Source organism: Gadus chalcogrammus, chromosome 2, assembly GCF_026213295.1.
Source record: "Gadus chalcogrammus isolate NIFS_2021 chromosome 2, NIFS_Gcha_1.0, whole genome shotgun sequence".
NCBI lineage: Eukaryota > Metazoa > Chordata > Actinopteri > Gadiformes > Gadidae > Gadus > Gadus chalcogrammus.
This window is the reverse complement of record NC_079413.1, coordinates 7,056,069-7,071,540: the sequence shown is the minus strand read 5'-3', so window position 1 is coordinate 7,071,540 and position 15,472 is coordinate 7,056,069. Positions and strand designations below refer to the sequence as shown.

The following is a 15,472-nucleotide window of genomic DNA, read 5'->3' as shown; positions in this document are numbered from 1 at the left end:
ACCTGTTAATTATGGAGAGAGAGAGAGAGCAGGAGGGAATCACACCAATTCCTTTAATATATATTTATATATATATTTTTTTTACTGTTGTCTTTAGTTACATATACGAGTAGACGGGTAGCTAAAACACTACCATTACCATATCAACTATCACTCCGGCATGGGGAGTAACACACACGTACAAGACAAATCCAAGTGCTCAGCATTATGTAACAAAAAGTTATGGCAGTAGTTGGTACTTTTCTTCTTTTTTGACAAGGCACCAAAGGTATTCATAGGTGATTTCGCTATCTTGTCCCTGGGTGTTTTCAATGCGGTTGCCTGAATATTTTTTTTATCCTACATCTGGACTGTGTCTGAGTGTTAAAAAAAGAAAGCTGAAATCTGTTGTGTCTTGCACCATTGGCGGGCATTTCTAAAAACATGGCTGCCTGAGCGCACACACACACACGTGTAGCGTAGGGCTTTTTTTTGAGGTTTTAGAATACGCCATTACCCTTTGATTCGCTGTACCCGCGAAACGACACTCACAGTCAGTGAAAAAGTGTTGGGGAGACAGTGGTGATAGATATAAAAAAAGAAGCTATTTTTCTTGTGCAGCCATACACGATCAAGTTAAAGTCACTAAGGGGGGGGGGGGGGGGGGGGGGGGGGGGGGCTGACATCATCATCATCATCATCATCGTCTGCATCGTCATCCTCTCCATCTCCTCCTTTTCCTCCTCCACCTCCTTCTCCGGCTCAAACTCCCCGGGGCGTTCAGTTCAGTGGAGGTGGGCGTTGAGGTCGTACTTCTCGCAGAACTTGTCGGTGAAGGGGATGCAGGTGAGCAGCTCGCACCACTCGCACTTGATTGGGTACACGTAGAAGAGCACCACCAGGCCGGCAAACAGGCCCACGAACACCATCAGGAAGACGATGATCTGACAGCGCTTGCGGTACATGTCCGTCCGGCCGAAACTGATGTAGGGCAGGAAGGCGAAGGACAGGAAGAAGCCCGAGATGAAGCCGCAGATGTGGGCGAAGTTGTCGATCCAGGGCAGCAGGCCGAAGGCAAAGAGGAAGAGCACCACGCACAGCAGCTTGATGAAGGCCCTCCAGGGCTGCGCCAGGATCTGCCAGCTCTGGATCAGCTCCACAAACAGGCAGGCCAGGATGCCGAACTGGGAACCCGCCGGACCCACCTGGTGGAGAGAGAATGGTAGCCGTTAGCGGAGAGAGAGAAGGTTAGCGGTAAGTGAAGAGAGAACGGTAGCGGTTAGCGAAGAGAGAACGGTAGCGGTTAGCGAAGGGAGAACGGTAGCGGTTAGCGAAGAGAGAACGGTAGCGGTTAGCGGAGAGAGAACGGTAGCGGTTAGCGGAGAGAGAACGGTAGCGGATAGCGGAGAGAGAACGGTAGATGTTAGCGGAGAGAGAACGGTAGTGGTTAGCAGAGAGGGAGAACGGTAGATGTTAGCGGAGAGAGAGAACGGCGGTTAGACATTACTCCATGACCGACAAATGACTTGCTACTCCCTCACTTCCTGAGAATGCCAACAGCCTCTCCACAAAATATCCTGGTCCTAGTTCCACAATGGTATGTAACAAGCTTCCCACTGGCATTAGGACATCTGAAGACTAACACATCTCCTCCCGTAGGCTGAACCCCGCAGGCTGTATTCAGACTGCATGTGGTGAATGAAAAGTATCTCTTTAGTTATCTGTCGCTCTAGTTGTCTCCATCTCCTGTTTCTATATCGTAGCACTTGAAAGCAAGTGCTTTGCTTATTTTGTGAATTGTATGCAGTTCAATGGTTCTCACACTTTTTTGAGATGAGAATCAACATCGTTGATGGGTATCAACATTGTTGATGCACTTACTGTCTTTGGTCAAAAGGGTCTGCTAAATAAATATAATATAATGTAAAAACATTAGCCTAAACGGCTAAACCATGAGCCCTTTGTATGGAAAGCAGGAGCTGCCAGGGATGGTGTGATATGATTGTGCCCGTTTTGTCACGATAACGAGATAATAACTCGACACATTATCACAACCTAACCAACTTGGTTTTGTATAGAATGAAAGTGTGCGGTTGCCAACACAATGAGCTCTGTGAGTTGACCTACATTCATTCGAATATTTTCTCTATCTGACAGCCACAGTGCAAATTCCCATTAATGTTTTGATAAAAGTGAATGTGTTGATCCATCAACGGTTGTTCACGTTCTGCCCTGATCACTCTCCTCTTCTCATCACTGCGGCCAAGTGAGCCGTCTTTCGCCAACACTTTCGGCTCTCTTGACCCAATTCCTCAGAGGTTAATCCACAGCCCTGTCTGTATAATAGACTATTTAGCCTAGCCTACCTAGCACAAATAGGCTTTGGCAAATTTAATTCATGGTCTCGAAAAATCCAACTTGGTCTTGTGATGTAAAAGCGATAATTAACTTAATTAACTAACGAAGACAGAACATTGTTTCTGTCTTCAAAACAAATGTGGTTATGACGAGATTCTTAGAAGAATAAAATATATATTGTCAGCAATTGGTACGATTGTGTAGGAGTCAGGGTGTTTTGGACTCCCAGCTGATTCTGGGTTCAATCCCCAGTGTCCTCGGCACAACATGCAGGCATCCTTGAGACGCCTAGACCCCTACCTGCTTCTCAATAACACCATAATGAATTTACCTTGAGTCACTTTCATTACATTACAAAGACAAAGGCTCCTATCTAATCCTCAGCAGTGAATGCTAATTATTTGGCGATCACCTCAGCTCGGTAGGGCAGGAAGATAGCGGAGGCCAGGTTCCCGGTGATGCCGCTGAGGATATAGATGATGGAGATCCTCAGCCACCCGGCCAGCTTCTCCAGGTCCCTCAGGATAGTCATCTGAAAGGCCACCGACACCAGGCAGTGAAGGAGCCTGGGGAACGAAAACACAAGAAACATGAATCTTCTGTTTTTGTGTTTTTAAGAAGTGTGTGTCTGTCTGTGTGTGTGTGTGTGTGTGTGTGTGTGTGTGTGTGTGTGTGTGTGTGTGTGTGTGTGTGTGTGTGTGTGTGTGTGTGTGTGTGTGTGTGTGTTTTAGGGCTCGGGGAGGGCTGGAGGTCGGTGTGTCTGTGCATGGGCTGAGGTGAGTGTGCGTGTGTGTTTTTGCGTGTGTAAAGACTGAGGTGCGTGTGTGTATGTGTGTGGATGCGTGTGTGGATTTGTGCACGTGTGTTGTGGAGGAGGCAGGTTCTGTGTGTGTCCGTGCGTGGGATTGGGGGATAATTTGGCTCTCAGAGGGGCTGAAGCACTTGAGCAGCAAGCTGGGGATGAACGACTCATTCTCTATCTGCCTGAAGGTTCATTCGTTAACATTGAGAGGGCACTTTGCTAAATGACCTCAGGAGATGAGAGGGAAGGGGAAGCATGCAAACCAATAGCTGGTTTGCTCAGCATTAAGGTAAGGTAAGGTTATTAGTCATTAAAGCAGAATGGCACTTCAGATAGATTGGTATTGTGATAAAGTGAAAACATTTATGAGAGATGAGGGAATATCTAACATATTTTAATATTTAGCACATCAATTGACTCAGGACGCCTGCCTGCTAGAATACGTTTATGTCTGCTAGATAATAAATATATTATTTATAGTGTATGGGATCATGTTCAAACATCTAAAAGGAATCTGTTTGTACTTTTCCTTTCTTCTATTTTCTTCTCTTCAACACAGCATAGCAGACAATTAAAAGCATTTCCCAGCAAGGCATTTTCAGTACACTTTAAGTTGTTTTAAGCATTTTGCTAAATTTTCTTTTATAGGTTCTCCTTTTAACCATTTATTGATAATTCTTTATAATTGTTTTATTGCATTCATTCTCATTGACTTTCTTTTTTACTGCTCTGTTGCACTTTGTGATTCCCGAAATATAAAGTGCAATACAATTAAAATGTATTATTTATTTATTTATTATTATTATTATTGTGTTTCAGCGGCCCATAGACACTAAGTAAGTTAGTATTGTTGCTATTTTAGGTTTACAAATTCTTAAATCCAAGTTCAACTACCTGCAAGAAATGCCTTTTTCTTGTAGGATTGGTCAGAACATGTTTGTTGTGATGTTGAGATTGGTGTTGATGTGAGTTTACCAATCAATGAGCTTGCTTCTTCTTACCCAGCATGTAAGAAGAGGGAGAGCCAGAGCCTGTAAAACTGGTCTGGGATCTCTGGGTTGAGGAAGGGCAGTAGACCACAGACATCATCCATGCAGTGCACCTGAGAGAAGCCCACAGCAAGCAACAAGTGGTTTTACATTTGCTCTACTAACAGAATGAGCAATGTAATGATCCACATATTTTCTGTTTGTTTTATTCCTGCCTACAAAACCCTGTTGCCGATGGAGATGTCACCGATTAGAAAGGAATTGAGTAATAAGGAAAAAGAGTATAGTACTGAAAATATGTACGTATATGGAATCAATTGAATCAATCCCTAGGTAACCCTGACCCATTGAGGCCATACAGATATCATATTAATGTTAATTAACATATAAAACATTTACTTGAGAACAGAGAGTTGCTTCCTCGTGAAAGTATCCCATCATGAAGTCACAATATTCCCGCGACGTGATCTCACACCTGAGGAAGAGAGAGAGAATTGTAGTAAACACTGTGAACTGGCAAAGACGGCTCATAGGAACTTAGTGACCCGGGATCCCCTCTCAGCCTATACACTACGTATATAACTATAGCTGTGTATGCCCCCCGCCGCGCGGATCCTGCTCACCGGCCTTTGGTTCCAATGCAGCAGGGCCGGCCTGTGATGGTGCAGTCTATGTGAGGCAGGTTGGTGTGATTCCCCGTGTTGTACCTGGTGCAGATCTGGGGAGCAGCAGAACACAGTGCAGTACAGTTAGGCATGCAAGCCAAGCCAGTGACTCAAACACACACACACACACACACACACACACACACACACACACACACACACACACACACACACACACACACACACACACTTGCGTTGAATGACCTAAGCGTCGACCGGTTTGTAAAATAAACAAGCCAAAGGAAGCCCTGAACTCACCGGCCACTTGGTGATGTCATCGGGCCATTCGTGAGGCGGGACTGAGGCCGGCTCATGACATATCCTGGAATAACAGGAACAACCATTTTACTCTTTCAAAATAAAGTTCCCCCTTGTGATGAATGATACAACTTCCTGAGGTTACTTGAAATATTAAATTGGGCAAAGAAACAGCCTAAAATTCATAATTTTTTGTTACGTTTTTTATTATCTTGGATCTGGCAGCTCCAGACCGAAGTGCAATGCAGGAAGCAGAACGTGGAGGACAGTGTGCTAACGCCAACACCATCTACCAAGACCCACTACCCCTGGGGACCTACCTCGGGTCCTGATGGCACACGGAGCCATGCTGCCGGGCTTTCCCGTTGAGCTGCGGCGTGCTCGGATGCTGCGGCCACTTCACCCACACCGCTAGAGTACTCTAGTGGACGAGACACGGGAGAAACGGTCAATGAAACCTTTCCACCGCTAGTGTAAATTGGAAGGGGTGGTGGTGGGTGGTGGGTGGGGGGGGATATACCGACCGAGCAAGCCTCCTCCGAGGTCTGGACGCAGCCCGAGCGGTCGTTGCGCACGCAGCAGGCGGAGTTGCGCTCGATGGCTCTCTTGTCCCTGATCAGGTCGTGCACCTGCTTGTCCTGCCGCATGCACGGAGAGAATTTGGCCCCCAGGTGGATCAGGGCCTCCTGGTGGTTTGGACGGACGTAAGGGAAAATGAATCACACGCGCGAAGGTTCGGAAAACATCTTGGATGTCTACGGAACGGCCGATCAGAGAGGAAGAGCCTGGGGTCTACTCACTGAGCTCGGCCCGATCCAGAAGTTCTCCTGCTGTACAAACTTGACATTTTCATACACGCCCTTGTTTCTTAAAACCTGTGAATGGACAGAGAAAAATAATAAATAAATACGGAAATAAATACATCAATAAATAATATGGGAATCTATTTATCTAATCAACATTTTTTGGAATGAAATAAATATTTTTGTTATCTCATTAAAATAGTTAAGTTATTAAGTATAGAAAATAATTAATAAACAAAAATGTGAAGGAAAAGTAATCTATATTTTTTACATAAAATATTTGAAAGTAAAAAAAAGGTGTCTGAGCGAGAAGTACTCACAGAATCAACCTTCTCGTCCTGGGAGAAGCCCACCGGTGCGATACCGTAAATGCATACAGCCAATATAGTGACCAGCAAGTGGACAAAGGTTATCCAGTATGTGAAGAAAGGCCTGCAGGGCACAGAGCGTCCACGTTAATGAACACGCAGAACAGAGGTCAAGGGCCACGGTTCACTAGAAAACCCCAGTGACTTCATGGGGCCTACTTTATAATGGAACCACAACACTAACCTAACCCAATTACTAACACCAACCCTCCAACTAATACTCACACTATTACTAACCCTAACCCTTATCATTCCCCTAACCCTAATACTAACCCCATCTTTATTACCTACACCAGTGGTTCTCAAACAGGGGTACGCGTACCCCTAGGGGTACGTTGGAGTACTGCAGGGGGTAAAGAAAATAGATAAGACAGGCCAATATTGCTCACTAAATTGTGCGTATTTGCACCCTTTTGATGTTCATGTTTACACTGCCAAATAGAACGCACAAACATTATTTATGTTTTTTATATTTTTTATTATATTATTTATTTCTCCCAAAATGATTTTTGTGCCGGTGAAGGGGGTACTCTGCTGAAGAAATATCTTAGAGGGGGGTACACAGTAGGAAAAGTTTGAGAACCACTGATTTACACCAACCTGGATACTAACCCAGGGTTTCCCACAGCACTTTACAGCTTAGACCAAGCAACACACGCCTGTCGCCTTAACCACGATGTCAAAAAAACTTTTTTTTTATTTAATTTTAAATATTATACAAAAGTATAAAATAGTCAACCCGGTCTGACGGCAAACCACACCGCTTTGACCAACAAGTTTTCTGCGGGAAACCCTGCTAAACCTTACCTCTCACTCCCCTTCCCTCTAGCACTAAACCCAAACCCACAACAGGAACCCACCAGAAAAAAGCGAGAAGGGATAAAAACAAAAGCGAGACCTATGGTCGTCCATGTCCTCTATCTGCCTCTTGACGTAGCTGTCGATGCGCTTGCGGTAGGTGCGGTTGGTGAGCTTGCCCACCATGCCCAGGCCGTAGGGCCTCTTCTCCCGCTTGAACAGCTTCTGCACGGGCACCACGATGCGCTGGCCCCGCCGCTGCCCGTTCACGCTCACCACCTCCTGCCGCAGAGGCACCTTGGGGGGCCCCGGCATGCCCTCCTTGGCCTTACGCCAGCCCCGCTCCAGAGGCCTGGAGGAGGGGGAGAGAGAGGGGGAGGGCGGGGGGGGGAGCGGGAAGGGAGAGAGATGGAGATAGAGAGGGAGAGCAGGGGGTAAAAGAGAGATTGGGGGAAAGAGAGAGAGAGAGAGAGAGAGAGAGAGAGAGAGAGAGAGAGAGAGAGAGAGAGAGAGAGAGAGAGAGAGAGAGAGAGAAAGTGGTTGGGGAGGGAGAGAGAGAGAGAGAGAGAGAGAGAGAGAGAGAGAGAGAGAGAGAGAGAGAAAGGGGTTGGGGGGGAGAGAGAGAGATAGGGGTTGGGGGGAGAGAGAGAGAGAGAGAGAGAGAGAGAGAGAGAGAGAGAGAGAGAGAGAGGGTTTGGGGAGAGAGAGAGAGAGAGATAGAGAGGGAGAGATTGAAACTAACTTTAAAACAAAGTCCCTGTTGACTGTATCATTGTGAAACTGAGACAAAAAATAGTTTGCCAGATAAGAATGATGAATGACGCTAGTATAAAACAGGACCCACAAAGGTATTCTGAAGGACCAGATTGTACATAGTATATCAGAAAGGGTCGCGGGTACTGAACCCAAAATGGAATTCGTCATTGAGTCATCCATTTCAATCAATCACGTGCTCTGACTTCATCTCCTCTGCCTGTGTGCATGTGTCCGTGTGTGTGTTCATGTGCGTGTGCACGCGTGTGGACTCACAACATGAGGTGACTCCTCTCCAGCTCACTCTTGTCCAGCGCACTGCCCGTCATCTCCGTCTCGTCCAACTTGTCGTTAGACTCCTCCTCCTTCATGGCCGCCTCCGACGGCGACTCAAACACCTCGTCCGCGTACGTGGACATCTCCTCCCCGTGCATCAGGACGTCCTGAACGCAGAGGGACATTATGATTGAGCGCTCGCTCGATTTCCGTCTCCATCCTTATAATATAATCTGTTGGACTTGATGATTGACAGCTCAGTTCGGCCAATGAGGATGACATATCCTAGGGTTGACTTTGCCTAGTGAAGAAGGAAAATATCTCCTTCCTTATAATATAATCAGTTGATCGTTGATGATAGACAGCACAGTTCGGCCAATGAGGATGAGATATTCTAGGGTTGGGTTCGCCTAGTGAAGAGGAACACGTCCCCTTCCTTATAATATAGTCAGTTGGACTTGATGATAGACAGCTCAGTTCGGCCAATGAGGTTGAGCTATTTGAGGCTAGGTTACCCTGGCGAAGAAGGAGGTGTCCAGCTCGTCAGCAAAGTCCAGGATGTCCTCGTCCATGAAGCTGGCCGGGGTGAAGCTCCGCCTCTGGGCCCGCCGCAGGGTGTTGTCCCGCAACGAGCGCCCCTGACAGAGGAAGACACGTTCACACAATCACTCAAGTCTGACGATCTGGTAACGTACATCCTGTTGAGTTCAATGGTTGAAATTGGAGCAATTTATATGTTGAGGTTCTAATGGCTTTAGTAACAACACAACTCTGTGTCAGTCAGTGTATGTCTATTGTGGATATGAATATTTGTAATCCTCAAAACAAATATAAATAGGAAAGCAGATTAAGGATATTCAACAATATATGAATCTGAATTTTTGGATCACTGTTTTACAAAACACACATACACACACGCATCAACACACGCATCCATGCATGCACGCACACAAACACATTCCCATACACCGATGTTCACATCCACTTACACAGGCATACACAGATACACACACACACACACACACACACACACACAAACACAAACAAACCCACTTCCATACACTCCCACGCATGTACACTTACACACACACACACACACACACACATCAACACACACACACACACACACACACACACACACACACACACACACACACACACACACACACACACACACACACACACACTCACACACAAACAAACACACTTCCATACACTCCCACGCATGTACACACACACACACACACACACACACACCTTGACCAGCGCGGCGGCGGCCCTGAAGCTCATCTTGGCCACCGACTCTCTCTTGCGGCGGCGGGGCAGGCGGTTGAGTCCCGAGCGCGAGCTGGTGAAGGAGCAGAGGGAGGCGGCGCCGGGGGTGATGGGGGTCTGGGGCACGCTGTAGCCGTCCACCTCCTCCACCATGCGGAAGGCCCTGCCTCGCGCCAAGGGGTCCACGATCTGCAGCGGTGCAAAGACACGCTCAGTGAGTTAGTGCGTCAAGGTGTATTCAGATAGCGCCCTTCAGAACCCGGGCTACCAAGTACTTAACAAGGACACCCGACATGAGTTCAATACATGTGCCAATACAATGGAAATATATGATAAAAACAGATTAAAAAACAACACAAACAAGCAAACAAACAAAACAAAATTACACGAGTGCAATACAGGTAACAGGAGTAGCCCACTAAAAGGGGCTCTACATTATTTAATGTTATTTAGTGGTTATTAAGGTCTGACCATTATTCTTGACACAATTCTTGATCACTTACTGTAGAGATCTGTCAACATGATAAACATTTAGTCAACACTAGCGAAGGGCCTATTCACAGAGGGTCAATTGAGGTGGAAGAATTAAAACACAACAAAAAAAGAAAATTAAACGCAATAGTGGGGCTTGCTTTGAAACCACACATATCACAAATGATTGCTTAATTATATATATATCTCTCTCTCTCTCTCTCTCTCTCTCTCTCTCTCTCTCTCTCTCTCTCTCTCTCTCTCAGAGAATTCACTGATCAATCACAACGATCTCTCTCCCTCTCCCTCCCTCCCTCCCTCCCCCTCCCCCTCTCCCTCTCTCTCTCTCTCTCTCTCTCTCCCCCTCTCCCTCCCTCCCTCCCTCCCTCCATCCCTCCCTCCCTCTCTCTCCCTCCCTCCCCCTCTCTCCCTCCCTCCCTCAGAGGGCGGGCCTACCTTCTGCATGCCGTGCTGCGAGGTGGGGACGTAGAGGGGCGGTGGCGTCTCGGTGCTGGTCAGGGAGATGTTGTCCTGGCTGGGCAGGTCCATCTCCCGGAGGACCTGGGGCTTCAGCCGGCCGTAGCGCATGCTGCAGTGGCGCAGGCTCTTCCTCTGCCACTTCTGCGTGGCGTCGCCGTCTTTACTCACGCCGAACCAGTCCGCCGTGCCCCTGATGCCACGCCACACACACACACACACACACACAGGGAGGCCCCTCAGTCCCAGGTGGGAGACCGCGTACGCACGGGCATAAGCACGCGCACACACACACTCAGTCACATGTGCGTACACACACACGAGCGCGCCCGTACACACCCACACACACACTCACTCACACATATATGCGTACTGCGTACAAACACAAACTTTTACACACAGATGCGAGCACTCACTCACTCACTCACTCACTCACTCACTCACTCACACACTCACACACTCACTCACACACTCACACAATCACACACTCACAATCACACTCACACACACACACACACACACACACACTCACTCACTCACACACTCACTCACACACTCACACTCACACAATCACACTCACACACACACACACACACACACACACACACACACACACACACACACACACACACACTCACGCCTTGCTCATCTTCCCTTTCCCCGATCCGTTTGTTAGACTATACGCTAAAGGTAACTATGTGTGTTAAAGGAGAGTCGTGTGGGATACAACATGCAGTGCAAGAGAGAGATAAGGTTATATTTCCCAAGGAAAGAGAGAGGGGCGAAAAAAAGAGTTTCCCAGATGCCAAAGGGCAGAGACGGAAGGAATAAGCCTGGGCATGTTTGTGTGTTCACGCAACACTTGAAACGCACAAATGTTGGCTGATACACCATGCACACACACACACACACACACACACACACACACACACACACACACACACACACACACACACACACACACACACACACACACACACACACACACACAGACACACACACACACACACACACACACACACACAGGCATGCATGCACTCATGTAAATACATTTGATTTATATAGTGTAGCTGAGGGCCAATCACGCAACAGCAGACCTACGAGGATTCTGAAACCACCCGCTTGAGGGAAATATCATTCCTTTTCATTTCCTCTTCTAGCTGACCACCCATAAGAAGCATTCAGATAGAGAAAGCAAAACCTGGGACTATCATTTTGAATACTGTTCATCTCTAGCTCACATTCGCGGGGCTGGGAACACCCTGTTCTACCAAATGACAACCTCATGTTGGTAATGCTGTAAATCCTCCTAAGCAACACACTAGACTCCCGTAACACCCAAAACATCCCGGAGCCCGGGGAAGAGCAAACATTTTACAGCGCTGCACTCCAAAACAAGCTAATTAGCAGGGTCAACAACACCCTACCCGCCTTAAAATCCCAAGCCCTAACTAGTAACACGCGAATGTGAACGAATACTTTGCTTCGGATTTGATGTAGAAATCGAGTCACAGATAGGTGTCCCCTTCTCGCTTGACTTAACCAAGTTCAACGTTTATCGAAACAATTTTGAAAATGATGTTTTAATGTTTTTTTTAGTCTTTGCTGGTCCTGTGCCATTCGGCTCCCTCGCCAAATAACTGCTGTGTGACGCAGTCAAATAGCAGACATTTCTGCAGCTGTGAATTCCCCCTCCGCTTTGCTTTGGGTTGGTGCCCGTGCCCTTTCTGTTTATATAGGCCAACACCTGGATGCCCGGGCTAGAGGCCAGAGTCATCCAATCTTTGGCCCACTACAAGAACTCGCATCCCCTGTCTGATCTGACCAGCCAGCCAGGGCCAGGACCGGCCAGAGTCCAAACCCCAGGCCTAATCCCCTGGCTCTCAGTCTTCTATCTCTGGGCGCTATACCCTTTTTCTGTTTGACAGATGCGCAGGAGATCGTGTGATCCTGGGCTCCGGTTCCGGTCTGGGGGTTATGACTGAATCCGAAGAATGCTGAGAGGGGAATTCCAAAACACGGAAGCGAAACAGAAACAGCAGCGCTAGGGTTTGGGTTCCTGTTTTGATTCTTGATACAATGCTTAATCGCAACTAGATACATACACACAAGCTTGCCATCCTGTTTTCTATTTCTCCCCTACATATCTATCTATATCACTCACAACCTGCAGTGACTATCCCGTTTTCGACATTTTAGTGACTCGAGGATTGGGTGGCTTCCATGATTATTTCACTCAAGATTTTACACTTGCTACGTCCAAAATCTAAACCGAAAGCAAACCCATCCAAATAAACTGAGGCTATCTGTTCATGTGCGCTCGTGAGCGGGATTAAAAAAACAATGTCTTCCCTTTCACTCCAACCTGTTCGTGACAGTGACCCCCTTGTGCTATCAAAGTGACCCATAGAAAATAAAAAAGGAAACGTCTCCTACACATACGAAAACACAGCATCATCATCATCATCATCATCATCAGCAAAGCACAGCCAGTGTCGGCCAGTGTACTGTCCTCACCGACACACTAAGGGACCCTATCGCCAGACCTGAGGGTCCGGGACGCTTCCTGCAGTACCTGAGCAGGGTTCTGGAGAGAGAGTGGTACTTTCTGGAGGCGTGGCGGGCGGCCCTCTGGCCTTTAATGGGCACCGTGTTAATCCTCTCAAAGTGCACCCGCCTGCTGCTGTGAAGAGGTGGGGGGGGGGGGGGGGGAAAGGGGGGAGTGGAAGCACGGAGAAGGACGGAGAGAGGGCAAAAAAGGGAGGAAAGAGAAAGTGAAAGAGGAAACAGGAAGAGACAAGAGACAAGAGAGGAGGGACAAGAGACACAGGGGGGAAGACAGTAAGAGAGGAGAGTGGCGGTGCTGCCGCACTCGGCATGCAGAGAACAGAGGTCTGGTGGGGAAACGTGGCGTTAAAAAGGCGTTAGCAACGAGGTTTAGAAACAAGACTCGTCGGCAAGCAGAGGACGACAAACGATTGTGTTAATCAGGCCACCGGAGGAGAAGGAGTTTTGTGAGAGGAATCGGGATGGCAGGAAAGTCTAGGTTAGAGGAAAACGTGACATTTTGGAAGATGCTGTTAGATGAAACCACAGCGGCACGTGGCAGGTGGGGAGAACCGGGTTCGTGCGGCGGTCTGGGCGTCGTGTTACGTTGATGAACGATGGGCCATGATAATCGGGGAATGATTAAAAAAAAGCCTCTGTTTATTTGATACGGCCTCTGATTGACATCCACATCCACAATGCTGATACGCAATATTAATATAATAATATGATTACTATCTCACAATGGAGGGACAGATGAAATATTGCTGGCAGCTGCACGCGGTCCAACACATACAATTATTATTAATATTATTATTATTAATCATAATTATTCAGAAGAACACAAATATTGGGAGTGGGACCGTCAATGATGAGGACTTCCATGCCACACGCCTGAAATGTCGCGGTTCACAGAAAGGGATGACTGTTTGTGTCCGCCGTGTCTCTACCTCTTGATGGTCTGCGTGATGGAGGACTGGCGCTGGAAGGCGGGCCTCCGGGTGTCGAAGAAGTCCCGGGGCGGGGACTGGAGGTGGGTGGTCTCCACCGGCATGCTGATGCTGCGCAGGAAGCCCTGACGCTTCACCGGCTACAAAACAACCCACACAAATTCAACAAAGGTACACGCACAGGCAAAAACACATGTAAACACTCAAGCACATCCACAGACGCACACACACAAATACATACGCTCATTTATGCACAGGCAAAAACAAACACACACACACACACATTCACACATATACACACACACACACATTCATACACACACACACACATATACATTCAAAAACATGCACACACATTCATACACGTACACAAATAAACACACGCAGAAAACACATACACTCACACACACATGCACACACACACACCCTCAAAGAACAAACACACACACACAGAGAGGAAGTGTCAAAAGATAATATGATAAACCAGTAAACATTCACACACAGACAAGTACTGAAACACACACAAACACACACACACACACACACACACACACACACACACACACACACACACACACACACACACACACACACACACACACACACACACACACACACACAGGTGTACTCAGCACACTACTCAAGCAGACCAGGAAAAAGCCTGTGACGTGCAGGGGCGGCATGGGACCCACCTGAACGAGGGGGTGGGGCTCGTCCAAGGACACCTGGGCCATGGGGATGTCCAGCTTCAGCCATGGAGGCTTCTTCCTCTGCAGGCTGCTGGTGCTCTCTCGCCTCGGTTCAGCCATGCTGTCCCCCCCACGCCACGCCTGCCAGCTGAGCAGAACAAAGCAGGAGAACAGAAAGAGGTTGAGATACGATTGCTTGTTTACATCCTACCTGTTACCTAGGGTTATCTAGCGTTAACTTTTGTGTCCGGGGGTGAACCGGTCACAAGGGAGCAGAGATCCCCTTATGTGTTCTCTGCTTGATGACAACACAGGCAACTCTGTCCTTAGGTAGGGCGTGCTAACTCTAACGCATCTGGCGCTTTATGTATCAACCTCACACTCTCACGCAAGAAATGTCACGGCAAAATTCATTTTTCTCCCCTCTCAATCCGTCAATTTTCTGTTGATGATTAGACTAGACCAAAGCGTATTTTCTTAAAGGCAGGGGGAGCTTTTGTCGATATAGCTCTTTGAAACTGCATTTTCGCCTCACTCTCATTATTTGCATTTAGAAGTCTCATCTGTCCTGACGCTATGAAGAAATTACCAAAACAGGGTCAACACACATCACACCCGAAGCCCATGTCCAGCCAGATTTACATCAAGCATACATTCGCACACAACTACATGCACGTATACAAAAACGGCAACAGTATACTCATGAGACTTTAATTCTAATTTTCAGCGATGATATTTACTTTTTTTTGCACGCCTTTGCACGCCTACTCATGCATAAGATGATACAGAGTGAAGCGATACTAAACAACTTCTGAAAAGCTTCAGGCATTCGCCACAAGAGGACACTGATGAGCACCTTTATGCTGTGTAATGTACAGCATCAGTATCTTTTAATCTATTAATTCAGTCTACTATTAACTATATATTAACGTAAACAGGCACGCAAATAAAAAGTCAGTTTTCCGGCATTAAACAAACCTGTTAATTTAAGATCGAGTTATTTTATTTTCCGTA

The 15,472-nt window shown here is 47.2% G+C and overlaps 1 protein-coding gene across 4 annotated transcripts in view; it reads right to left on the bottom strand.

The window, feature by feature from the left end:
* Positions 1–645: 645 nt before the first annotated feature.
* rhbdf1a (rhomboid 5 homolog 1a (Drosophila)) overlaps positions 646–15,472 on the bottom strand; it is a 35,565-nt gene continuing 20,738 nt past the window's right edge. For 3 of the 4 annotated variants that reach the window (XM_056578116.1, XM_056578134.1, XM_056578124.1), the window contains exons 2-19: positions 14,462–14,606; positions 13,770–13,909; positions 12,848–12,955; positions 10,252–10,465; positions 9,307–9,513; positions 8,565–8,687; positions 8,050–8,216; positions 7,121–7,372; positions 6,175–6,286; positions 5,852–5,926; positions 5,576–5,737; positions 5,372–5,472; positions 5,052–5,115; positions 4,752–4,846; positions 4,528–4,603; positions 4,141–4,241; positions 2,750–2,903; positions 646–1,184 (exon numbers count right to left, since the gene is read on the bottom strand). In XM_056578116.1, the coding sequence (XP_056434091.1) occupies positions 765–1,184; positions 2,750–2,903; positions 4,141–4,241; positions 4,528–4,603; positions 4,752–4,846; positions 5,052–5,115; positions 5,372–5,472; positions 5,576–5,737; positions 5,852–5,926; positions 6,175–6,286; positions 7,121–7,372; positions 8,050–8,216; positions 8,565–8,687; positions 9,307–9,513; positions 10,252–10,465; positions 12,848–12,955; positions 13,770–13,909; positions 14,462–14,578 (2,688 nt within the window). In that variant the 5' untranslated portion in view covers positions 14,579–14,606 and the 3' untranslated portion in view covers positions 646–764. The remainder of the gene's footprint in view (positions 1,185–2,749; positions 2,904–4,140; positions 4,242–4,527; positions 4,604–4,751; positions 4,847–5,051; positions 5,116–5,371; positions 5,473–5,575; positions 5,738–5,851; positions 5,927–6,174; positions 6,287–7,120; positions 7,373–8,049; positions 8,217–8,564; positions 8,688–9,306; positions 9,514–10,251; positions 10,466–12,847; positions 12,956–13,769; positions 13,910–14,461; positions 14,607–15,472) is intronic. The other variant, XM_056578144.1, reaches the window with a different exon arrangement.